Raw genomic sequence first — 18,570 nt, forward strand, 5'->3', positions numbered from 1 at the left:
ATAGGCCTCGGTGAGGCCTAACCTAAGGACCAGTCCGGATTCTATCTTTGGTATTCCCGTTGCCGCTTTAGTGTCCTGGAAGTGCCGCCAATAATACTAAATAAAGGCCCGTTGTTGCAACCGGTAAATAAAAACTATATATAAAAAAAGAATCGCGCCCACGTGCCAACTCGTGACGCACGGATACCACGCCCCTTCAATAAGCATTATGGAACGCCAAAGAGGAATTTAAGACGATAAGCAAAACGAGAACAACGTGAAAGCAGGAGACAAGCTTCGACGGAGAGAGGGTGTAAGGTGGGTGGGCGCGGCAACCCTCTCTCCTTTAGAAGAACCCCGCCTATGTACACTGTGGTGAGGAAGGCATATGCCCCCTTGAAGACAAGTACACTTGTCGAAACGTTGGCTCCTGCTTTCACCTTGTCCTCGTATTGCTCATCGTCTTGAATTTCCATCTGCCACCTTCCCCGTGTTTTCTAAAGAGGAATTAGGAATTTACCGGCCTGGCGTTGGCATGCAGAGTTCTACGATTTCTGCCTTTTCATCGCTTAATGTTGTTGTTGCGTTGCTATGTTTTTCTTCTTAAAGTTTATTAAGCTAACCATAAAAGGTTTCCGCCCCCAGGAAGTGGATCCATAGGGGCGGAGGGAGGGACAGAACAGGAGATCAGTTCAGGTATTATTGAGTATTTTTTAGTCTTGGAAGAAATCGAAGTAACCGCTGGAATATGAGGCGCTGGCTAGTGTCAGGCGTCCAAATACTGAGGCCTCACAGTAGCGGAGAGAGTGGCTATCACTCTCCTGCAGTGCTGGAGTATATGTTGCCGATCCAGCAGCTGGTTCCTTGGACAGGATAGGTAAGTGGCTGGATACGCATCCTGGTGCGGCGGGCTGGCGTCACTGCTGTCTCCCTCACGATGCGTCGCAGGTTAGGCTTCAGCACGGGTGAACTTCCCTGGAACAAGAGCAGGATTTTTAGAGAGGATGCTTCTGGAGCGCAGCTCTTCAAGCTGCCTTCGCCAGGATTGTGTCCGGGTGGATGGGGTGTGGGGCGTCAGGCACTTGTGGCCCCCTCTCTGAAGGGCAGGAAAGAAGCTCCCTTGCAACAGGGTCGGCCATTTGGTTGCCAGCGACACCAGCGTGGCCTGGTATCCATGTGAGGCAGACAGTGTGGCCAGCCACGTTGGCGATTCGCATCGCCCGGTGTATCGAGTTAACAGCACCATTGTGCGAGTCCAGCCGGGCGCATGCCTTTATGGAGGCCTGCAAGTCTGCTTAAACAGAGGGAGTGAAGGCTGCAAAAGGAGGCTTGAGAATGGCATTTCATGCAGCAGGTATCGCAGCTACTTCCAACGTTAATGGGTCGTTGTAGGCAGGGCGGCAGGAGGAGTAGGCCGCGGCAGTACGTGGGCAGTAGTGCACAAAGACTGAAGCTTCATCACTGAGGGTGCCGTCGGTGTAGACAGCGTGGTGAAAGGGAGGAGAAGTGTGAATGTCTGCTTGATGCCGCCTTGTGTAAGACAACTGCCTCTCTGCGAGATCGGCATTCACGTTTTGGGGAATCGGTGCAGGTCATGGGACAATGTCACGGAGCACGGGCAGAGGGTAGAGGCGTTGAGGGGACTGGAAAATGAAAAAGTGTGATGATGCTCCGATCGGATATCGTGGATCTTAGTTGGAATTGATGTGAATCCTTGGCAGTCTCGGCTATTGCCTGGTTCGGATTTATGTGGGCCATTTGAGCAAGGCGCTGTAAGCGCATGAAACGCGGTAGTTTGGTGACAACCCCCATGGCTTCGTGGTTGAGCGATAAGATTTTTTGTCGTTGATTTTGGGTCAGACTGTAAATGTTATAGGCCGTATACAGCACGTGAAATTAGTAGAGCAGCCACGAGGCTCCTCACCTCCCCAGTTTTTGTACGCGATGCAGCGGATTAGGCGGAGTGTCTGATGCGAGGTTCGAGCGATGTTGCGATGCCATGTTGCTGCAAGACTGGCTCCGTCGGTGTGGATGCCTAAAACTCGAACACTGTCTTGCTGAGATATTTGTTCGCCATCAAAGTTGAATGAAAGTCGCAAGGCTGAAGAGGCTGGGTTTGTGCCCAGTACAAGTTAGTTTTGTCAACAGAAGGCACAAGTCCGACCTGCTTTATAAATGTTGCAATGCTATTAAGTCCGGCTTAAATGGCATCGGACTGATCGCCGTCGGAGACCCCGTTGGTCCATATTGTGACGTTGTCCATATACACACTGAAGTGAAATCCAGGCATCTCAGCCAGGCGATAGCAGATTGGTGCCATCACCAAGCTGAGCAGTAGTGGTGGATGAGCAGTAATGGTGGACGGCTCCTTGCGGCACTCACAGTCGTGATTTCTTCGGCGTGGAGAGTCTGCCCTACGGTAACCTAAAATTCGCGGTCATACCGAAAGCCACGTATGCATATTCAGGGTTTGCCTGGGATGCTTGAGACCGACTAAAATAAGGTAATCGACAGCAAGGACCCTTTAATCTTCGCCGAAACACCTCGATTCGACGCCACGAACGAGAAACGCGTGAGCGCACCACCGAGTGAAAGAGCCCCCGTGAACCTGCGGCACTATAACGTCAAACTATTCCAATATGTTTTTGTTCCAATCTCCTGACGTCAAACTTGCATAACCGCCGATGCAAGCGTTGGGCGGTGACCCGCAATTTGGTCTGAACAGACCGATAAAACGCTCTCCTCATTTATAGGTCACTTTTGTTTGCTTTAAAAACGAATACCATTGCCTACACTGAGCGGCTTGTCTCATCTAATTGGCTGCTAGGAGGCGAGGAGCACACTCAAGTGGAGAGGGATTGAATGGGGCCGAGCCAGTGCACTGAAAGTCGATAACTATATGAAGAGGATGGTTCAAGTGTCTGCGATTGGTCAGTTTTCCCTTACTTAGCTTCCCGTGGCTGGTCGAAAATGGCGGCCGCATGCAACAGAAGGTTAAGAATTCCGCTAAATAAGATCCTCAGCAACGATAAGTCGGCTGAGCGAGGCCGTAAACGTGCCGGAAGTGCTCGAAAACGTTACACGGCCACGCAAAAAGTTTTATTGTACGCAAATAAACCATACTCTACGGCAGGTGCGTGTAGCCAGTGCCGGAGTGATAGCCGCCAGACAACTTTTATTCCTTTCCGCACGGGGCAGCCTGCGGCTATTCAGAGAAAAATCCAGTTTGTTTCGGCATATTAATGCATCTTTAACGCGGACACGTCACTTTGACGCGGTGAGCTTTCCCGGTGTTGGGACGCCACGTGACAGCCAGGTGAAGTAGGTGCAGCCCGAAAACTTTTGAGCAACTTTTGAGCAATGTGACGTTCTGTTCGCTGTGCCTACGTTCAAAGCTAATCCTATTCAAGCTCCCCTACAGTGGAGTAAGAAATTTGAACAAGAGGCTATTAACAGTCCTAAGCAACTTGTTCGCTAATGCATGCCTCGAAAAATAACATAGAAGCTTAACTGTTATCAAACGTTTGGCGCATGTTCGATGAGTCAGCCCCTTGTGTTGTTCGGCGCAACCTACCACAATGCAGCTTGTCAGCGTACTGCTCTTCCTTCGTTGTAAACCTGTGAATCACACACGCACCTGCGAAAACCCAGTGGCAATCGATGTAAGCACACTGGCTCAGCGGAGTGCCTACCGCGTGAGTGACTCCCGATTGCAGCGCCACGGCATCTTTTTGGCATAGCGCCGGGATGGCCTGCGTATCGACAATTCTTAGTGGCTACAGCGGGACGTGGCACTTGCTGAAACGGAGGACATTAGCACGCATGCGCGAGTAAGAGCGGGTGCAAGAGAGGAAAAGTGGGGACTATTGCTCCTTGAATACGACTCTGCCTAGGTGGCCTAGGCGCTACAAAGGGGTTTCTCAGCGCGTGTTGTATGCATTTGTCCCTAGGCCTGCCGGCAGAATTCACGGAGTACGGTAGTGCTGAAGTTACCGTTGCAAGTTGGCGGCTGGACGTAATTTGTTCAATTGTGTTTTTTAGTGATGGTAGCAACGTGTCATTATTTCGCATTATTCGCGGATCCTCCAGGACACCAAAGCAGAAAGGAGGACACCAAAGCTAGAAACCGGACTGGTCCTTGGGTTGCGACTCGCCGAGGCCGGCACGGCCCCAACTCATGGGCCGCCCTGCTTCTAGCTTTGGTGCGCCCTAATACCCCTTGGGTGCTCTCCTGAGGCCTCCATTAGCTGGTTACATGTGCCTTCCTGGAGCAGTGCTTGTTAAAAATACAATCTTTTGTTACGACAAAAAAAAGCTACCCATGACTTATACAACATCAGTCAGAACCTTGCCCCTTCACACACAGTGATCACCAAACGGGGCGCCCATGCCCAATGCCACACCGCATGGGCAGCGAGTGGCGGAGCATAAACAAACTCGACTGCACTCCGTAATGCCGGCATGTCTAGGGGACAATTATACAACACGTGCCAAGAAACCTGCTTTGTAGTGCCTAAGCAGAGTCACTTATTCAAGGAGCAAAGGCCCCAAGAAAGAATTTCTCTCTCGTACCCGCTCTTGCTCGCGCCTGCACAGAAACATCGAGCGCCACAAACGTCCCGCCCCGCTGTACCTACTAGCAATTGTAAGAACGCCACCGGGATTTAGGTGCACTGGATATCGACAGACACGCGCTACTCGTACACCTCATACTTCTTTTCACTGGTCGTGCAATGCTTCGGAAGCATCAGCTACCGCGACCGCCAAATCTAGTTCAGAAATGAAATAGCCATAACTCTCGTTATTTCATTATACTCTTTAATAATATTAAAGAGCATATTATGCTCACGTATGTTAGATCTTGCTAAGGTGTGCATTTACTCATCGCACCTTGTTGTAAGAGAGCAGAAAGACTGAAAGAAATATTCCTTCTGCAGGTCTCGGTAAGCCGAATCGACAGTCGCAACGCGACGCTCCAAATAGTGGACGAGAATGTAGCTTCGGCTGCTATGGCCAAAGAGGAGACCATTGGCCATAAAGAAAAGCCTGTGGAGACTGGTAAGAGATTCCCTGTATCTCAATATCTATGATTCCATAGCATTCCCTGTATATGATACGATTCCATAGAAGAGTTTGACATTTTGCACCAACAGACACGCATGACCAACTGCGCCTACATAGAAGTGAGCAGAGCTCATAATGTGGGTAATCCAGTGCCTGCATGGTTTTGGGCGCATCGCACTGCAGTGGTGCTCTAGAACATGAACGCTCCAGAGCCCTTGCATACATAATTTACTACTGCTGAGGCTCTAATTAATTCACGTGCTTGAAACTTCGTCTATACCTGGTCCATACCTTGCCCCTAATTTTAATCAACTGTAAGCAAGGCTTCATGTTTAGTCCACTGAAGATGCAGGGGAAACATTCTACAAAACTTCTTAACATCCAAACAAATCAGGACCCAACAATTATTGGCAACGCTCCTAATAACACCATGAATGTTAACTATGCCACGGCTTGCACTTAATATTCATTGCATTTTCATTGCTATAGAACTCGCTAGCAACACTAGGAACTAAGCTGATGATGGCCGTGCGATAGACACTTTCGAAGACTGTTCTTTTTTATTATTATTAGTCGTAATTGCACGCTCTAACTGCAATTTTTTAGACTTGTACAATGGACCATTTTACCATTTTTTAAAGCCGTGCTGCTTGCTCATTCACACTTGAGGCCGAACATGGGCTGTAATTATTATTGTACGTAATTATTATAATATCGCAAGCAGATTTTCATTTACTTCACACAGTAACAGTAGGAAGACGCGCAAAACACCCTTCATGATTGATGACAGCTATCGGGTCTGTGTTTTCTCAGCAAGCCCAAGAGGTGGTTCATGGACGCTTTAACCGAGCCTCCTTACACTGAAAAAGAGTTTACTGACTGTTGATCCATTTCCTTCTAGGATAAGTTGTTAGCAACCCTAATGAAAAAAACATGATAAAAAACTATGTACAGCATAGAGGACAAGGACTGCGAGACTACATACACTGCGTTGTGTATGTCGTCTCCTGGAGTCCTTGTCTTTCGGGCTGTACGTCGTTTTTCATCGTGAATTACCTACTACCCCAAGCAACCACCCTAGAATAAACACTCGAATAAATAAAATTGTTTTTCCAGATCTGCAGTCCAAAAGGATACGAGTGTCCTTCGAACACAAGACCACCGAGGGCACCGATGGGCAGACGACTGATGAGACACTTGTCACCGTTACGAGGGTCGGAATTAGCGGCGACCTAGCTCGCAAGATCGTGAATTTTTTTATTAAAGGCCTGTAAATAAACTCCTCCGACCTAAAGTGTCGTTACCAGAGTTACCCATATTTCACATTTATTTTGAGTTGCCTCTACCTCTTCAGTTAAAATGTTATTGTGTGTGACTAAAAGCTTAGTCGCAAGTGTGCGCATACGTGCGACAATATGAGGACAAGCACATTAGAAGCACCACAGACAAGTTTTGTTCAGTTTCCACTGCGATTAATTGAAAACTAGTCCACCGAGCTGGGGTGTCTGCCTCTTGCCCTACACGCAGCTAGGGAGAGGGGATGAAGCAGTCCCCATGCGTTGATGACGGTTCATTTCCACTGCGAGAACCTTGCACAGACACAATATATTTAAATATATAGACACGACGAAGTTCATTTTATTCAAGAGAAGTAGGTAACCAACTTGGCTATTTCTAATGGTATGGGTAACCTATGCCTGGAGAATGAATACGTTGCTGTATGTTAACACCGCTTCAAATTCCTCTCCGTGCTCTTCCGACCCTGAAAAAAACTTGCAGTGACCCTTTGGTAGAGTCTTGCCTACGGTAGTTGAAATCCACGTGAAGGCTATGTGCCTCATTATTGCTTCTCTTTCAATCAAGCAATATAATTTACAACATTTATTTGGGATGGAAACATCGTCATGAAGAGGTCATAAATATATGTAGTTGACTCAGTAAACGAATTGGGACAAAGCCGGTTTCATTCTAAATCGTAATGAATAACAGTCGTGCACACCAGCGCTTATACTCGGAGTCGCAGTAAAGAAAGAAAAAGAAAGAAAGGCTGCAGTTTCACCAGAAAGGTGAAGCAGTATTAGTGATAGTGAAGTATATGCCGTATATGACCGATAGTTTTTTTTCATACAATTATTATATTCCTAACTCTAGATCGGCTTAGATTTGAGTATTTTAAATATGCGCCAGTTTTTCATTGAAACTGCTAAATATGGTGCATAGCTAGCGCCATCTAGAAAAGTCAGTATCGCAGCCGCTATACTAGCCGCGCCAGTAGCCAACCGTACACAAGCGAGGTCGTCATTTTGACCTGTGTCGTGGCGGCCATATCGGTGTGCGGCGTGGTGTTATCGCGATGGCGCGAAGCAGGAGATGCCACTACAGTGCCGCTTTCAAGCGAAAAGTTGTGATAGCCGCAGAGGCATCGTCAAACCTTCAAGCTGGGCGGGACTTCGGCGTCGACAAGAAAAACGTAAGTCATTGGAGGGGACACCGACAGCAGCATCTTGCGTTCGCCGCAACGAGGGTGATATTTAGCGGAGCAAAGAAAGGCCATCACCACGAAATGGAGACAGTTTTGGCCGACGTGTTCGGACGCAGAGAGCAGCTGCCTTTCCAGTGACTACAGATGTGCTCCAAGCAAAAGCTAGGGCACCGGGGCGCATCAAACGTGAATCACTATCGCAGCTGGCGGGCTGGCTAGCTGCAGCGTGCGACGACATCCCAGGTCCTTCGATCGTGCCCACCTTTAAAAAGTGCAGCATATCTAATGCGCTTGACGGTACCGAAGTTAGTGCACTGTTTGAAGGTGACAGTGACAAGGAACACAGCGACGAGTCTAGCAGCTACGACGACGTTGAATGAGCTCCGCACGTTCAGATTCAATAAATGCTGTTTGCATTTTGTGAACGCTGTCCTCGCTTTTTTTGTTCGGCACACAAACACACACACACACACATTATATATATATATATATATATATATATATATATATATATATATATATATATATATATATATATATATATATATATATATATCGCAAGGAGCGAGCTGAATCTGCAATTCAGGCGAGAGTACCGAGGCCGAACGAAAGCGTCGCAATGTTTTTCGAAGATATGTGCTGACTTTCGCGACGCGCGGATCCGTCCATGCCGGAAGGAAAGAAGCTCAGGAAATTTATGCGCGGTGTCAAGCAAGAGTTATTCGGTGGCCTAATACGCAACCCACCAAAGACAGTTGCAGAGTTTCTCGTGGAAGCCATGTCAATGGAAAAGACTGCAGCAGCGGACACGGCAGTACAACCGGGACATGTCGACCCTATCGCGTGACTCTCTCGCTATGCCCTTGGACTATACCAACGCCTTGCGGGAGCTCATTAGGCTTGTTGTTCGAGACGAGCTTCAAAAGCTTCAGGTGGCTCCAGCATGGGTACAGCGACTCGCTTAGGCGGAGGTCGTCCGGGAGGAAATCAGGCAGGCAGTCCATTTCCCAGAGCGAAGCGACACCCCCAGCACGAGGTACGGCAGCCACAACCTTGCATGTCGTATGCGGAAGCAGCGCGAAGTTCGTTGTACCAGATTTTTCGCTATGTGATCGACGTCCCGTACTTTCATGGTGTGCGCGCCGCTGAACAAGTAACTGGCGACTTCAGGCCTCACCGCACACCATTCATGGCTGAAACACCACCACCCTGCAAGAGCGACGTATGGCGCACCGCAGACCGGAGGCCCTTGTGTTTTCATTGCGGTGAAGCCGATCACCTTTTCAGGGCGTGTCCTTACCGCCGAGATGGGCTCCGTGGATTTTCAATGAATGCGCCGTGCCCGCGCATAGGTGAACGCCCCCCTGGAGATTCAAGCATACCTCGAAGACGCCAGGACCACGCTTTCCCCACGATTCCGTGAACCCCGGTCACCGTCACCCACCCCGAAACAGGTCTTCCAGCCCGCTCTTCACGCCCAGAGCAACGAGGCGTCGCTCACCCAGCCCTGCCTCCCGGGAAAACAGAGTCCAGCGACCTGCGGAGGTTAGGTCGCTGACGTTGCGAACGCTGAAGATACTCCACTACGACGACCGCGATATGGCGTAATTGAGACGCAGAGAAAGCAGTGTAGTTCCGTGTCAGTGTCTTGCGACGTACCAGTTACCATAGATGGCCACGAAGTCACGGCGTAAGTCGACACGGGTGTGGACACGTCTGTTATGAACCAGAATCTCGCGCGTATACTGAACAAAGTTTCGACGCAATGGACCGGAACTCAGATTCTTACTGCAGGAGGGCATCTCATAACTCCAATGGGCCGGTGCACGGCGCGAGTCAACATTCGGGGCTTCACGTACATCGGCGATTTCGTCATTCTTCCTGAATGTCCAAAAGACCTTATACTCGGCATGGATTTCCCTCAGGAGAACGGCGCCATCATCGACCTGCAAGAGTGTAGAGTCAGCTTCGCTACTACGCAAGCCAAAGCGAACAGTAATGACGACGACCATGTCGTCGCGCCTCGCGTAGCTGACGATCACGTCACGTTGCCACCCAAGAGCAGCGTGCTTACCGTTGTCCGATGCGACATGGAGGACGCCGCCGAAGGAATCGCGTAGGCGAACATGCCCCTGTTTCTCGAGCGCCACATTTGTATAGCCAGAGGGCTTCTTCAGGTGCGAAACAAATGCTCAGTCGTTTTGCTAACAAATTTTAGCAACGAATATAGGCATGTACCGCGAGGAACGACAGTCGCATTCCTTCACGAAATCACTGATGTCACTGGCATTGCCGCATTGGAAACCGCATCGTCTCAGCAATCTGGGTTACCCAGCCTAAAACAACGGATTCACGTTAACGCCACTCTGCCAGACCACCAGAAAGATCGTCTACTGAGTCTCATGAATGAATTTGCGGACTGTTTTTCAACGTCATCCAAAGTGAGGCGCGCCCATCACAAGACACCGCACCATCACAGACGAGTCCGCACGTCCTGTTCGTCAGCATTCCTGCAGAGTGTTTCCAGTGGAAAGGGAAGCGATCAAGCATCAGGTGAAAAAGAAGCTCCAAGACGATGTGATCCAGCCGTCCGCCTGCCCGTGGGCCTCCCCTGTAGTGTTAGTCGTAAAGAAAGACAACACACTACGCTTCTGTGTAGATTACAGAAAGTTGAACCGTGACACCAAGGGCGATTTTTATCCATTGCCACGCATCGACGACGCACTGGATCGTCTACAACATGCCAAGTTTTTTTCTTCGTTGGACCTTAAGTCAGGGTATTGGCAAATCGAAGTTTATGAACAGGATCGTGAAAAAAACAGCGTTTGTGACACCTGATGGGCTGTATGAGTTGAAAGTTCTCCCCTTCGCTCTCTGTTACGCACCTGCCACCTTTCAGCGGATGATGGATACAGTGCTTGCTGAACTCAAATGGCAAACCTGCCTCGTATACTTGGACGACGTCGTCGTGTTCTCGAGCACGTTTGACGAACATCTCACACGACTCGAGAGTGTCCTCGCTGCGATCCATACTGCCGGCCTCGCCATGAAGCCTTACAAATGCTACTTCGGGTTCCAAGAGCTCAAATTTCTTGGCCATGTCGTTGGTCCTCAAGGCGTCCGTCCAGAACCCGACAAGTTAGCTGCCGTCGCCGAGTTTTCACCACCCACAGACAAGAACGCTGTCCAATGCTTCCTTGGTTTGTGCGCATATTGTAGGCGCTTCGTCGAGGTACTCTCGAGAATTGCTGAGTCTGACACGGCTTACACGCGACGATGTGCCTTTCATTTGGGCGGACAAGCAACATCAGTCATTCAATGAAATTCGCAAGCGTTTGCAAGAGGCCCCAATTCTTGCTCATTTAGACGAAGACGCTGACACTGAAACTCATACTGACGCCAGCAATTCTGGTCTCGGCGCAGTTCTTGTGCAGTGGCAAGCTGGTGCGGAACGCACCATTGCTTATGCAAGCCGCAGTCTCACCAAGGCTGAGAAAAACTACTTATGCAGCCACTACAAAAGAATGCTTAGCGGTTGCGTGGGGAATTAGTAAATTCCGACTCTACTTGTACGGTAGACCCTTTAAGGCAGTCAGTGACCACCACGCCCTCTGCTGGCTTGCCAACCTCAAGGATCCTTCAGGCAGACTAGCACGTTGGAGCCCGCGCCTACAAGGGCACCACATTACAGTTGTCGACCGATCTGGATTGAAGCACAGTGACGCGGACTGTTTGTCACGCGCACCACTCCCTACGACGTCATCGGACCCTCACCATGACTTGCCGTTTGTCGGCGTTATCGACGCCATAAAGATGGCTGAGCACCAGCGCGCTGACCCTGAGCTGCTGCCTCTGATCGAGCACCTTCAAGGAGTTGAAGGTGTTTTACTGCGCTCGCGCGTGCGCGGCTTATCATCATACTACTTGCAGAACAACGTCCTTTACAGCCAAAACTGCGGAAGCGGTCCCAATACGTACCTCCTTGTCGTGCCGTCGGCGCTGCGCCAAGACATATTGCAAGCCTGCCATGATGAGCCATGCGCGGGACACCTGGGATTTATTAAGACGTTAGCAAGGATACGACAGAAGCATTACTGGCCCAGGCTTTATTCTTCTGTACAACGGTACGTGAAGACCTGCCACGATTGTCAGCGCCGCAAGAAACCACCAGTCAAACCGGCCAGCTTTCTCCATCCTGTAGACCCTCCTCAAGCACCGTTCCAACAAATAGGAATGGATCTACTTGGCCATTCCCACTGACCTCTTCGCGCAACAGATGGATATTCGTCGCTACCGACTACTTAAGCCGGTACGCCGAAACTGAAGCTATCCCTCAAGCAAACTCTTATGAAGTGGCCAAGTTCTCTGTACGCCACATCGTCCTACGACATGGTGCACCGTCTGTTGTCATCACTGACCGCGGTACAGCATTTATAGCGGAACTTGTGCAGGACGTTCTCCAGCTGACGCACAGCTCTCACCGCTAGAGCACACCGTATCACCCTCAAACCAATGGATTAACGGAACGTCTGAACCGAACGCTGGCTGATATACTCTCCATGTATGTCGACGAAGAGCACATAACGTGGGACGAGATTTTGCCCTGCGTGGCTTTCGCGTATAACACTGCTGTACAGGAGACTTCACAGTTTACGCCGTTCGAAGTTGTATACTGGCGCAACGTCACGTCAACACTTGACGCCATGCTACCTCTGGCTGATAATAGCCCGACCAGCGAACAGGCGGAAGAGTTTGTACAAAGAGCCGAAGAGGCACACCAGCTTGCTCGGCATCGTATCTGGAGCCAACAGCATACCGACACCTCTCGATACAACCAGAGTCGACGCGACGTCCATTACAATACCGGCGCCTGCGTGTGGGTCTGGACGCCCGTCCGTCGCCGTGGATTGCGTGGAACAACGTTTTGTTAACAAATTAACTGGAACGCCAATGCATTTCTCCGCAAAGTTCAGGAATGTATACTATCTCGATGCTGATGTCATCTTGAAAATTCGTCGCCAATGAATCTGCCTTTCGAACTCCGCGGCTACAATTTGTAAATTGCAATATGGGCCATAATAAAATTAGGTAAAAACTTAATTAGGGAATTTTTATTATTTAGTCAATTTCGCATCTCAATTTTTTTGTGCAAGTATTGTCCGTTGCTTCGAGTAGACCAGCTCATGAACTAGAATTGTTATATAAGCCGCAGGCAACCTTCGCCTGTGGTTCTCTGCGGACCAACCGTATCACGTTTTCTTCAATATTCCGTCGGTAGACACATTAGGTGCCCAAAGTAGGCATTCGATTATTGGCAACATGCTTTCCTTGCGTTTTTTTTTAAATTTCCGTGCCCCTGCACCACACGCACACACAAAAAAGGCATTGTTGCGGCGCAGCAAATTGTCGCATAGTGAAAGTTCAATTCGATTACTTCTTCTTTTGCGGAAAGTAATGGGCCACAGGTTGCGTTAATTGCCAAATACTCTTATTATATTATTGCGATAGAAATTTTATGGACACGCTAGGAGCATTCCTGCCGTCATGGTCGCCCTCATTTCCTGCATAAAGTCCAAGGACAATAACTTCGCGACCACACGCAGCATGCTGTATGTGGAAGTGAAAGCGTAGGCGGTGGGCGGGGGTGGCTTGGGAGAGCCGACGATGGTGGCTCAGTCTTGTGTGCGCAAGGGAGAAAAGCGGGGAGGAAGTGCGCCGCCTCCTGTCGCGCGCGATACATCAGGGGGAGTGGAGCGAGGAGGGGGGCTGTGACCTGCGAATCCGGTGTTGCGTAAGATGTTTATTTGCCTTGTTTGATGCATTATATACAGTGACTTTTTCTTAGATACCTAGATTTATTGGAGACCTATACGCATATTTAAATATCTTGTTGCGAGGTTTTCTGTATATGTGCAGTGAACGTTGTTTCCAGTGACACTTTTTTTGCCCTTTATCAAGCTGTATCTTCGCATTTGTATACTCCGTTGCATATTCGTATTTCTTGTGCACGAGGGTGAGCCAAATGAAAGTGAGCCAACCCAACACGTGCAGTAATGGTTCGGTTCATTATGTGCGAGGCTCGTGCGTGGCACGCAGTCAGCTGTCATTTACAAAAGTGACACGCAGGCGCGAGGATAAAAGTTCTTTAAAGGTCTCCTCACCAGTCTGGCCATTTTGATCTGACAAGCGCATATCATAAAATGCGCGCTAACGATCGCGTCTCCAAAGTATTACATCACTACACGCCGCGGAAAGATCTGAAATTTCAAACCGAACGCCGTTCTTCCTTCTCGTCGCGGCCGCTCTAGGCCGAAGGATGACGTACTCGTTTACCTGCGCCTACGTATGGGTGTCCGCAGTGTGACGTCGCTCGTGGTGACACGTGACTTCGAGAATTATTCAAGACAACATCTCTTATTTGTGCAATCTGTTGCTAGAATCTACGAATTGAAGTTTAGATAAATAATAAAACACACAAACGGAACGTCTGCATGTTTTTTTTTCTCTTTTACTTCGCATCGAAGCAAGAGAGATGTACTTCCGCTTCGTCTGCTTCTTCCCACAGTCGTGCGGTCACGTGCACAGGTACCAAAACAATGCCATTTTCTACCGTGTTCCAGCGCGTGATCATGCTGTTCGATCCGCTTGTTCTGCCTCAGTATTCGCGTAGTGCTGAATTATACCGCTAGTTATGTGTCCTTGTGCACAGTGCGCAAAATTGTGCGCTGCGGAAAACGATAACAGCTCGCGCGCAACGCCGCCAGTGAAAGTGCGCGGGGCCGAAGAAGAAAGCGAGGAGAAAAAAAAAGTGAAGGCGGGGCCCATAACGTATGTGTCACGCGATCTTCATGGTCCGGAATGGGGAACGCAGGGAAGGAATTTGACTTACGGAGGCTTGACGGGGCGAGTGGAGAGAGTTTCACTATGCAGTGGAGCTCGCCTCCTGAAATCATTCGTTCGCGACACTGAAATATTTTTATCTCGGCTATTAATGAGCCGACTTGAAAAAATTTTGCGCCAACACACTCCCTGCAGGGCACGTAACAACTTCCAGTGTATAACCAACATTTGCTATGCGGCTTGGTGAGGGGACGTTTGATGCCCTCGTACACTGGGTTGAACTTGGTTTCGTGGCATAATTGACACTCCAAAATTTAACAGCGTGGTATCGTGAGGTTTTTGGCAGCTGAAGATGTTTCCCAAAAAGAAATCGGTCGCCTTATGGCTGCCGTGTACGTGGAACATTGCATTTCATTGGCCACTGTGAAGCGCTGGAAAAAACTGTTCCAAGGACGGGAATGTTGCAAAGACGATCCAAGACTGTGGCAAAGCCACCGTGCAATCACCCCACACGATTGCAAAGGCTGATTAGACGAGGACGGAGGATAAGAATCGATGAATTGGCAGGGCGTGTGAACATCAGTCACCGTTCGGGTCACACCATAATTCATGAACACCTCGATTATCGGATCTTGTGTGCGCAATGCATACCCAAGATATTGAACCACCACCAGAAGACAGAGAGGTTCGGCGCTGCCTTGATTCATCTAAACCGGTATCACAATGAGGATGACAACTTATTGGCTGCAATTGGGACCGGGGACGAATCATTGTGCCACTACTATGAGCCTGAAACACGACGTCAGATCTTAGAGTGGAAACGTCTGAATTCACCAACCCCAAGGAAAGCAAGGGTCGTCATTCCCGCCGGAAAGGTGTTGTTGACTTTTTTTTTGTTGTTGTTGTTGTTGTTGTTGTCAGCGGTCATTTGCTAAACCTGGAGAGACTATGAATTGTTTCTGAACTTGTAAAACGTTCGATTTGCTGCGTGTCCGAATCAAGAACAAACGACGTGGAAAATTGAGGAATGGGTTCATCTTGCTCCACGAAAATGCCCGTCCCCGCGACGCTGATGTGGTTAACACAAAACTGGCCAAGTTCAAGTGGGAAACGCTGCAACATCCGCCATACAGCCCAGACCTGTTGCCTTGTGACTTTCATATTTTGGAGCATTCGAAAAAAACAGCTCGAGGGAATCAGATTCGTGGCGGACGATGACGTTAAAGAGTCAGTTACAGACTTTTTGAAGCAGCAATCCAAGGAGTTTTGTGAGACGGGAATCATCTTACTCGTTAATCAGTGGGACAAATGTCTAAATGCTCATGGATACTACTTTTAAATAAAGTACGCCGTTAGTCATATATTCACATTGAATCACTTTCATTTGACACGCCCTCGCATATTTTGCAGAACTCGGCTGCATTCTATATGTGCTCTCTGATGCGACGTTAATTTCGGTGCAATTACTTACAATACACGACCGATGACAAGCAGCTCCTCCGCAATACATTCTAACAAAGGACATCGTCATTGAGATTTTCCCCTGGTGGTTGCCTATGTACAAACATGTACACAAGGTTCTTGAAAGACATAGAGAGAAAGATGCAAATGAGAGAAAGGCAGAGAGGTTAACAAAGTTTCATTAAAGTTCAATTCCTTAAACTGCGGTTAATAATACATCTAAAGTGAACAGCAGTGATATATCATACGCCACCCTGATATATACCGCTAATTATCTTGTCAATGTTAAATTAGAAACACCCTTCAAAGGTTAGTGACAAACTCACATAAGACTAAAATCATGCATAAAATTTTGAAACCGGCATGCACTGCTTTGCCGGTTTCAAGCTGATATAATTCTAAAGTTCGTGTGATATTTTCTCTTGGTAATAAATAGACAGAAGACATGGGAGCACTGATATAATTTATGTCCAGCACAATTTTTGAGACATACGAGTATATTCTTTTATGAAGAATATGCATATTTTACATGTCTTGGCAATGCGTAGCGTTCAAGAATTCGTTTGCCGTATCTTTTGCAATGGCAATGCAGTTATTAATAATGCATTTGATCCCTTGAAAAATTCTATAAGTAGGAGGCCGAGCCGCTGTGTGAGCCTTCCCCCCCCCCACCGTCCCTAACGAAATTTCTGGCTACACCAATGGGTGCGGCGTATTCTCGCAGTGGTTATGCCTATGCCATGCAGATTATTGCCTTTCTGTCTCGCCCTCGTCAGGTGAGGTTAACATTAGGTTGCGTTAACATTAGGTTAGGTTAGGGCCCCTAAACAACAACCTCCGACATTTTTTTCACACATTTCAAACAACGCGCGCATCGCGTAGAGAATGCCGTGACCACCATCTCTGGCTAATGTGGCTGCGCTATACGTCGCGGGAACGCCAACAATTTCAAAAGCAATCCCGTGGTCGTCCTTTTCTGGCCTTTCCGGTGCCTCCTTGGCACCTTGTGACGTCAGCAGAGTGCTCCGGGTGACGTCACCGGGGTAAAAGCAGTCCATTGGTCGATCGTCGAGGAACACCAGCGCCGACATGACAATTGATCTAACTGTGTATTTCCGAGAGTGGAGGGAGGCACAAGTCCCTTCTGAACCACTGACCTTCATTTTTTCTCTTTAATGAAGCCTTCATTCAGCTGGCATCACGCGGAGGGCGACTAGGGGCCGACAATGGACGAGCGTTTGATCTGGCATGCTGACACGACCTGCAACTTTCGCTGCGCTGCGTAGAGTTGGTGAGCGTACGTGGCAAAAGGCGTATAGCGAGAAACAGGAGGTGGCTGGCGTTTTCCTTTTATCTAACGCCTGTAACTGCTTTACCGCGCCATTTCAATACACTTTTTGCGGATACATATCTTCCGATAGACTAGCACACATCTGCCGCTGTGCGACTAATTTTGTAGCTCAGGATGGTGTAGCGGCCCCGTAATAAGTGGGTATGGTATGTGAATAGGTCACACTGGTTTTAGCATTCTCTTGAGCAAGCTACTGCCTACGTTAGTCAGAAATATTGCGTACAAAGTGGGGATGATTTTAACATATTGCGTAATTATCTACCGAACTTCAGATAGAGTATGAAATTTCAATGTACCTTTCCTGAGTAGTTATTGTCAGGATGACAACTTAAATTGGAAGGTAGATTCTATATAACACAGTCTTGAAACGAGAGCTTCTAAAAATTTGGTCTGTACAGGCATCATTTAAAAATAGAAAAAAATAGAAAATCAGAAATAGAAAATAGAAATATCAAATAGATATAGAAAAAAATAGATCAAATAGAAATAGATCAAATAAAAAAAAACGCAAAAATTGCATTTTGCGAAAGAAAAAACGCACTTTAAAGTACGCGTAGCTGTTATCCACAAGAGTTAGAACGTTCTAACAGAATGAATTTTATTCATATTTGTTTCCCTCATCCCAAAGCTTTTCGTAAGGACTACTTTCTTTCTTGGCCACAAATTTCTCCCTGTGACACAGCAGGACTCCCGCTCTGGAAGCCCTTTCCTCAGCAAAACAGGCGGGAGATCTCGCACAATGCGCGTCGCTCGATGCCAAGTGAACACAGAACAGCAGTCTGTGGTACATTTCAGTCATTGTATTTTACGCATGCGGTTTCGGCATATTGGGACACAACGTGGGAAATTTACCGCACGACATTGTTTCCACAATAAATCACAACACAGTTGTAATGAAAGCTGAATATTCTTTTTACCACCCATTAATAATTACGTGCTAGTGCAGGTTGCAATGGACATCAATAAAGCTTTTTCATCAATCCATATCCATTCATTAATAATGTATTCGAATTCCAGTGTTTATTGTTTTCTGTTATAATTTTTTTTCTAGGTAAACTATTATGCTCATTGTATGTCAGTCTGTATCATTAGTGTTGCCGTTAACGACTGCACGTTTTGTTTACGGGTTGCTCCCCGATGTAATGTCCATCGGGGGCGTCACCAGTCATCGGAGCAGCCAAACAACACCCCCCCGCCCCTCTCCCTCCATCAACGACCCGCAGCCCAGCAGGCTGAAGCCAAGGCAGTAGTCTCCTGGCGCGGCCAAGCGAAAGACAGAATGGTTACGTACGGTAAAATCCTCACGCATTACGGTATGGCAAGAATGAAGTACCCAGCTCCCGACGAGTCACTCGATAAGCAGCAGTCGACAACATGGCGATCATTACGGTAG

General features: G+C 48.2%; 3 protein-coding genes across 4 annotated transcripts in view; 2 read left to right on the forward strand and 1 right to left on the reverse strand.

Moving 5' to 3' along the window:
* LOC129381331 (uncharacterized) overlaps window positions 1-6,351 on the forward strand; it is a 36,110-nt gene extending 29,759 nt beyond the window's left edge. Inside the window, exons 4-5 of the mRNA XM_055064086.1 lie at window positions 4,917-5,037; window positions 6,160-6,351. Coding sequence (XP_054920061.1) covers window positions 4,917-5,037; window positions 6,160-6,317 — 279 coding nt within the window. The 3' untranslated portion in view covers window positions 6,318-6,351. The remainder of the gene's footprint in view (window positions 1-4,916; window positions 5,038-6,159) is intronic.
* LOC129381301 (uncharacterized) overlaps window positions 1-18,570 on the forward strand; it is a 181,023-nt gene that overhangs the window by 117,678 nt on the left and 44,775 nt on the right. The window lies entirely within an intron of this gene.
* LOC140216711 (uncharacterized) overlaps window positions 1-18,570 on the reverse strand; it is a 350,595-nt gene that overhangs the window by 80,134 nt on the left and 251,891 nt on the right. The gene's annotated exons all lie outside the window — the stretch shown is intronic.

Source organism: Dermacentor andersoni, chromosome 3 (genome assembly GCF_023375885.2).
Source record: "Dermacentor andersoni chromosome 3, qqDerAnde1_hic_scaffold, whole genome shotgun sequence".
In the NCBI taxonomy this organism is placed as follows: Eukaryota; Metazoa; Arthropoda; class Arachnida; order Ixodida; family Ixodidae; genus Dermacentor; species Dermacentor andersoni.